General features: G+C 40.3%; 1 protein-coding gene across 1 annotated transcript; it reads left to right on the top strand.

Moving 5' to 3' along the window:
- Positions 1-7,140: 7,140 nt before the first annotated feature.
- Positions 7,141-8,070, top strand: LOC123396002 (stress-induced protein SAM22-like). The gene has a single exon (XM_045091028.1). It carries the CDS (start codon positions 7,273-7,275, stop codon positions 7,771-7,773), a length of 501 nt encoding a protein of 166 aa, XP_044946963.1. The 5' UTR covers positions 7,141-7,272; the 3' UTR covers positions 7,774-8,070.

The raw sequence follows: 8,070 nt of genomic DNA, 5'->3' as shown, positions 1-8,070 counted from the left end.
ATAATGTCAGTGCTTGCAGAGATTACCTTGCTGAAAACCACTTGTCAGATCCTTCTGCTCCTCGTTGGGTTCGACACTCTTACTTATCGAAAGGACTACGATAGATCCCCTATACTTGTGGGTTATCACGTATCACGTGTCCAGCGCGACAAGGCGCATCAGATGGTGGCCGTAGGGTGGCCGAAGATGGCCGGAGTCGATGGCGGGGTTGACAACCGCGACGATAGCGAGGGGTGGAGAACGGACACGGCGAGCAGCATGGTAGGAGGAGCAGCTGCACGATCGCAAGCGGGTGGCAACGAGCACACGTGGGCGACGCACCACGGGCACAACACACACGAGTGTTGGTTCGAGACGGGAGGGCCGAGAACGACGAAGACAAGCACAACGGAGGTGACGGAAGCTCGACAGCAGCATCAACATGTTACGAGCTCGAGATCGAGCTAAGAAAAGAGGGGTTTCATGGGGATGCTCACTACGAAGCTCAAGATGGCTCGATGATTGGGTTAGTAGCATTAGTGGCTTAGAATTGATTGAAGAGGCGCCGACAACCGGGGCGGGGAAGAGCTCGATCCGCTTGTTGGGATGGCGCCGTGCTCGAGCTGGTCTACGTAGGCGAAGAAGAGGAGTACATCGGAGCTTCTAGATAGCGCGGAACGGCGAATGATGGTCGGTGTCCATGCCTACGATGGAGCCAAGGCGACGACATAGGTGGCCATGGCGAGGGTCGGAAGGAGCGGTGCAAGGAGGGAGAAGTGGGCCGATCTAGGGTTCGGGGGAGGCCGTGGGGTCTTGTAGACCTCGGGGAGGCGGCGGATGGCCGCCTAGACGGCGACCGTGGCCGTGGCGAGCATCGGCGGCGTCCACACCCCTCTTGGTAAACACAAGAAGGAGAAGGGGGGCTAGGTGGGCTGGGCCTCACTATGGACTAAGGCCCAGTCCATAGTGGCCCTTTTTATTTTATTTTCCATTTTCTATTTTTTTTATTTTTCTTTATTTTGTTTTGTTTTGCATTGAATTTTAAAAGAAAACTAGTTTTACAAAATATATAACTTGGTCCATAATTAGCATTGCATTTTTGGATAGTGCCACAAAAAGTTTGGGAGGCAATTGGAATGTCTTAGATTTTTCATAATTTAAAAGACATTTATATTATTGTTTTCACTTTCGTTGTAATTATTTTAGAGCTTTTAGTTACTTACAAAAATGTTGGTTCCTCCATCATAATTATCTTTAGATTATTTATCACCTTTGAAACATCTTAGTTTCCATGTTTGTGAATTTTTTGATGCACTTTTTATTTGAATGTTGAATTTCAAACTGGAATATGGAATGAGATATGATTCTAAAGATGGTCAAGCATTGATTGGTAAAATTATTAGCTTAATATCATAGGGTTTACTGTAGCTTAATTACACGGGTGTTACAAGAAAGAAGAGCATGTGGTGCACCATATGATTGGGATTTATTACAACAAGAAAAATGGGGAGAAGTTGAGACGAAACCGGACGAGCCCAAGTTTCGCCATGGAGCCGACTGAGGGATGCCATCGACGGATCTGCAACCACAGATCATCTTTGCGTGTCTCCACGAGCGTGGCCCCACGGGAGAGTTAAAAAAACCATCTAAACAAGATCCAAAACACAGCTCCACTTTATTTTTCTGGAGAGAGACACTCATACAACACTAGACCTACGATCCACATCTCCATCCTACCCAGCGTCGACCACCATGGCCGCCGGCAGCGAGGGGGAGGGAGGCCGAACGAGGAAGCCTTAGGTGAAGCTCTTAAGTAAACGGCAGAATGCAAGTTTGTTGCATGTTGCGGCGAACTGTTGCCGCTAGCATAAGGAAAGCGCACCAATGAAGCATGTCGGCCAGCCATTTTTTTAGCGATAGGCACAAAAGGGTTCTCGTTTTGGTTTTGAAACCTTCTTCAAAATTTGAGCTGGCGTTTACCCTTCTTGTGTTTTTTGTTTTTCCCTTTGTGTTTTTTTTTCCTTTTCCTTTTTAGGATCAGTTTAGTTATTATATAATGCTCAGAAATTTCAAAAATATCTACGTGTTTAACAAAGTGTTGTGAATTTCAAATATTGTTTGAAAATTTAGGAATGTGCATTGCCAAAAATTGTTTGGGAATTTCCGAAAGTTTGAAGAAAATGAAAATAAAATTATGGTTTCGAAAAATATTCAATAAATAAATAAATAAAAATGCGTATTTTCAAAATTTATTAATATATTCAATATATATTCTTCAAAATGAAATTATTTGGACAAAACTTAATTTATGTTTTCCATAAGGCATTTGGGAAATTCACAAGTGTATGAAAATTCAAAATTTTAACAACTTTAAATATTATTATTATTTCCAATTTTCCCATTTCTTATTCCTTTATTTCTTTTTTTCCTTATAGTTGATAATATCCTAAATATTAATATTACAAAAACTTTTCTTAAATTTTATGAAACGTTAATCTTACATTTTTGAGGATTTGAATATGTATCATAAAATGTTTCTGATGTATACAGAAAATGTATAAATGAGAATGTAAAAAGTACTTCCTCCGTCCCAAAATGTTAAACTGTTTTTGACATCGTGATAGTGTCAAAAACCGTCATATATTTTGGGACGAAGGCAGTAGAAAATGTTAATCATAGGTTTGAAAAAAGTTTGCGACAATTTAAAAAACATAACATATTTCGAAATAATGTATGTAAAATTTTAAAAATTATTTATACAAATGTAAAAAATGTTTGTGTAATCTATATTTTTCAAAAAAAATTAAGAAATGCATGTCACATTTTATAAAATGTTAACATGTTTCCAAGTTGTCTTTGTGTCATTTCAAAACAGTATGTACATTGTACAAAAATATATTCATAGTTAAAAAAGAATGTTATTTGTCATTTGAAAAATGTGTTAACGTATATTTGAAAAAATATAACCTGAATTTGAAAAAATATTCAAAACATGCTTAGATGAAATGTTAAAAAAGTTAAACATGCATAAAAAAGCTTTTGCATGTAGACAATAAATATAAAGCGTGTGTAAAAAAGTAGACATGTGTCAAAAATCAGAAAAAAATAGCAAAGAAACAAAAACAAATGCGAAGAAACCAGAAAAAAACTTGAAAACCCCTAGGAAGAAAAAAAAAGAAAAACAAAGTAAAAAAAGAAAAAAAGAAAAACCAAGAAAACCCAAGAAAATCATTGAATAACCAAAGAAAACTAATAACATAACGTAGAAAAAAGAAAATACGAGGAACCAGTGAAAAGAACAAAGAAACCCAGAAAGAAAAAACTGAAAACAATAAAAGGAAGGGAAAAACCCGGACAGGTCAAGGGATTCAGATATACAAACTCAGGTCAAGGTACTAGGCCAACGCATAGTCGCCCCCGTAAGCCATATATGTACAACTATATTAAAATGGTTAAGGAGGAGCTCCTCTCGTGTGTTCCCATAATCCCAGTTTTATGAGGTAAGTTTTTATACACTCACACGTGCTAAAAAAATTATATTTTTGAATTTTTTTACTATCTAGCAGGGATTTACTACTTAAGGCACCACAAAATATACAACTATATTAAAATGGTTAAGGAGGAGCTCCTCTCGTGTGTTCCCATAATCCCAGTTCTATGAGGTAAGTTTTTAGACACTCACACGTGCTAAAAAAATTAGATTTTTGAATTTTTTTACTATCTAGCAGGGATTTACTACTTAAAGCACCACAAAATAATATTTTTTAATACAGTACAATCGAATTCGTTGTGCACCAGCATACATTCACCTCTATGAACACACACCCACCTTACCCCTATAAACACCTCTGAGAGAATGAACCGTCATAGCATCTTGAGATTCTAGATTTCATCACAGGCGTCTCGCAATCGACAGAAACGTATCCTCTCACTAAACGAACATCGCCAGAAGCGTTAAATATATCCAGAAAAATCCAGTCATCATTGTTAAATCTAGAACTTAAACCGTGACGGACTAAAGATACTACTGTCCTCCTAACTATCCAACCACACGGGTTGGTTCGGACGGCTACAAAATACGTAAAGGATGAGGTTTTGCTCTATCTCTCACCGCTTAATGCGAACAGCTGCGAAGCCATCATAAGATTTACGTCGTGCCTATTCTTTCTCCCCTAAAATATTGTTCTCTCCTGGGCTCTCCCCCTCTTTTAGACGGTGTTGGTTGAAAACTATTAGTCACTCAAAATTTAATAGTTGACAAAAGTATTCCTTAAATTCTAATCTTATCATTCAGACTTTATTACCTGCAGGTAAGGAAAAGATGAGGGTTCAATTCTGGGATCCATGCCAATATTTGCAATATTTTTCTATTGCTCGGTGGTAGAAGCTAAATACGCAGTATGTATTCCAATATTTTAAATTTCAAAGTCCGAACGGCACTGATCTGTTTTTGTTATTTATTAATTTAGAAACACCTTTATATATGTCCTTGTTTTTTTATTTAACTAGGCTTGACATGTTTCAGTATATTCATATAATTTACATCGTGCTCATGTGTACTTTCTGGCATTTATCGCTATATTTTCTTCTGGTGTTGTCAGTTAAAGGAAAATCGATGAACTTCTTATAGCCAAAAGTATAGTTGCTTCAGGACTAAAACAGAATGCATCAATGTCATTTCTCCTTTGTGCTCAAGGACTTGATCCACGCCTTGGTCGGATAACTCTATCTATAAACATTTATGTGTTGTTAGTTCTGAATTGGTGACCAGCTTTACAGCCATCTCCCGGCTTTCATGTTAGGAAAATAAAATGTGGTATGGTGTGTTTATAGGATTTCACACAGTAGCCTAATTTAACGTGATATTCATGATCTTCATGCACAATTTTCAAGGCAAGTTTCAGAATTCTCCATTCATGTATTCCAAGTCACCGTGAAGTCTTCTTTTCTTAAATTAAAAAGTTTCGTAATAGTTTGGCTTCTTTGATGTGGGAACTACTATACCATATAAACAATTTAACTTTCATTTGACAGATTTTTCTTAAATGAAGTTTCTAAATTAGTTTGGCTTCTTTGCTGTGAGAACTACTATACAGAGAATTCAAATTTATTTTCACCTGTTAATCAAATCATGTCCTTCTAATTTTTTCAAAAGGGGTGCAAGTGTCTAAAGAAGTATTTCACTGTATGTATGTGCATGATGTACATCAATTTCTTTTACCGGATGCAAAATAGAAAATTCTTGAAAAATGTTAATTTTGGTAGCACTACCTAGGAAACTTTTGCTCATAATACTGTAGGAGAGTGCAATAATGGATTGATTATAAGGTACAACCCACATGAATATACTCTGGAAAATATTTTAATTTTGAACTTGCAACAATTACGAAGTTTACTTTTCATCGAGTCATATCTGTCGAATTTTTGTTAATGATGCATAATATTTTGATGGCTAGATAGAAGTTTGAAGTGTCAAATAATGAAAAACCGATTCCAAATCTTAATTATGTTTTCATAGTCTACCAGCATGCAATGAAAATTTTCGAAGTCTTATCAAAAGGGCAGTGCTTTGCGCCTGCGCGTCGGTCGAAATTTTCGGCGGGCCGCCTGATCCGTCAGATTGAATCTGGTTTGATTGTCAGATCTGACCATGCAACAAAAATCCTCGATGCAGCAAATTTCGACCACGATGCAGCAAATTCCGGTCATGGATGAAGGAAAAATATGATTGTAACAAAAAAATATCAACGTGGTCGTACCAAAAACGACGCTGATGATGCATGGTAGCAAAATGGGTTATAGCAAAACAATCCAATGAACTCGGGTTGCAACTCTCACGAGCGTGTATGCAACTTTTTTAGTTAACGATTGTAGCAAAAAAGGATACCGGTTGTAACAAAAATTAACACGGTTGTAGGGAAAAAATCCGACGAACTCGAACTGCAACTAAACGTGGATGCAACTTTTTAATGAATTAAATATAGTAAAAATCAACAACAATTATAGCAAAAATCTTATCGATAGTAGTAAAAAAGATAATAATTACAGCAAAAATGACGTCTCGCAGTAAAAAAAAAAAAGATACGACGCGCGGGATCAGACTATGCAGGCAGGACCGGCCGACGCACCCTCCAGAATCGTTTCCCTTATCAAAAATTTGTAACCAGCCACAACTTCTTTATTTTGGGACGGAGGGAGTAAAACACACAGCGTAGATAAGGGCGCGGCGTTCTATTCTATTCCTACGGGCGAGGCATAGGCCTGACGGAGTACAGTCTCCCCTGCAATAATTCTAGACGTACGGACCCTTACAGACAATTACGGACTCTTTCCTTAAATCTCTTCGCCCCACCCCCTGATTTCAACCGGGATGGTCCCGCCTCACTCTCCTTGTTTACAATCCTGTTAAGCCAACTCAGCCTGTAATTAGTCCTTGCCCGTAATTTCCCGTACGTGTAGCGTTACTCGTCTCCCCTGCTAGCCAGGGAAATGTAAACTCTATCACTGCTAAATTTAGACGAAACTGCAATATTTACGTTTTCAAGTGACATCTCTGTAAGGAGAATTTTTAACTGAGATTTAGTACCAAAACTAGCAATGCGAATTACAAATCAAGACAGTGTTGCAAACAATCTGGGTACGGAATCAGTCAAACCCTGCCAATACACAACCGCTCCAACAGTTGTAGTAGGCCTGTAAAATTAAAACTGGAATGCACATCCGACAGATCATGTTATGTTTGCACTCAGGTTATTTCCAATTTAAGCACGCAACCGAGGTTAGCAAGCTGGAGATCGGGCCACGAGGCTAGGTCAGCAGAAGCAGGCAATCGATCTAGCCGACGCATCGGCGGCAAGGTTAGCTTCCCCCCGTATGCGATTCCCAAATCGCACGCGCACGCACCAACAGATCTGATCGGAACCAACAGGCAAGAACACATGATCCCCCCCGGTGATTTTTCAAAAAGAAAACAGTCTCCCCTGCTGTCCGAATTTCAGCCCTAATAGAATAGACCGAACAGTCAGCAGAACGAACACATGGGAAGAAGATTGAACAGCTGCAGAAAGAAATAGCAGCCTGAACGCTTCAAGAGTCCAACCATGTGATCTCCGGTCCAAGTTCATCAATTACTATTTTATGGATCTCTTGCCTAGCTCTGAATTTTTCTTTTGCACCTACTCTATATAAATCAGCCCCTTGCTTGCTCTCACTCATCACCGGTCTTCACTCTTCACTAGAACTTGCCAGCAGCGCTAGTGTGCAGCGAGCCAGTGACCGACGGACAAGAACAAGATGGTCGCCGGCTGTGTCATCACCGAGCAGTGTGCCCTGGCGGTGTCGACAGAGCGGCTGTGGAAGGTGGTCTTCTCCGGCGAGGACACGGCCGCCCTGCCCAAGGCCTGCGCGGGCTTCATCGACGTTGTGGACGTCGAGGGCGACGGCGGACCCGGCAGCGTCTTCACCATGACGCTCAGTCCGGCGGCGGCGGAGCTGTCAGGCTCGGGCGTGATGAGGAGCCGCGTGATGGCCCGCGACAACGCGGCTAGGGTGTTCAAGACGGAGATACTGGAGGGCGGCAAGGTGAGCGGCCAGCTCAAGTCGCAGGTGGTCGAGATGAAGCTTGAGGCGGCCGGGGACGGTGCTTGTGTGGCGAAGCTCAGGGTGGAGTACGAGAGGCTCGACGGCGGCGGGGCGCTGTCGGCGGAGGACCAGGCGGCACTCGCCGCCGGGTACCTCGACCAGCTCAAGATGGTCGAGGCATACCTGGTCGCCCACCCTGCCGAGTACGTCTAATTAAAACAACGCGACAAACATCAGAAATAAATCAATCTTCCTTTATAAGAAAGAATAAATAAATAAACTATTAAGGTGAGTACATATCTTTGTTTTGAAGAAATTATATGAGCAAGTAGCCCGGTGTTGTTTGCTTCGTGGTTGACTTCGCGAGAAGAATCAAGTAGTAATCATTAGTATAAATTGTTTGGGGTGTGTATTGAGTTTTTCATCCCTGTTTTAAGTTTGTATTTCGTGTGTAAGTTACTTCAAGCATTAATGTAGATAAATATTAAAGCCGTTTGGTTTTGTGACAAA

The sequence above is a fragment of the Hordeum vulgare genome, chromosome 5H, assembly GCF_904849725.1.
Source record: "Hordeum vulgare subsp. vulgare chromosome 5H, MorexV3_pseudomolecules_assembly, whole genome shotgun sequence".
In the NCBI taxonomy this organism is placed as follows: Eukaryota; Viridiplantae; Streptophyta; class Magnoliopsida; order Poales; family Poaceae; genus Hordeum; species Hordeum vulgare.
The sequence above is the reverse complement of the archived record's forward strand: the minus strand, read 5'-3'. Positions and strand labels throughout refer to the sequence as shown.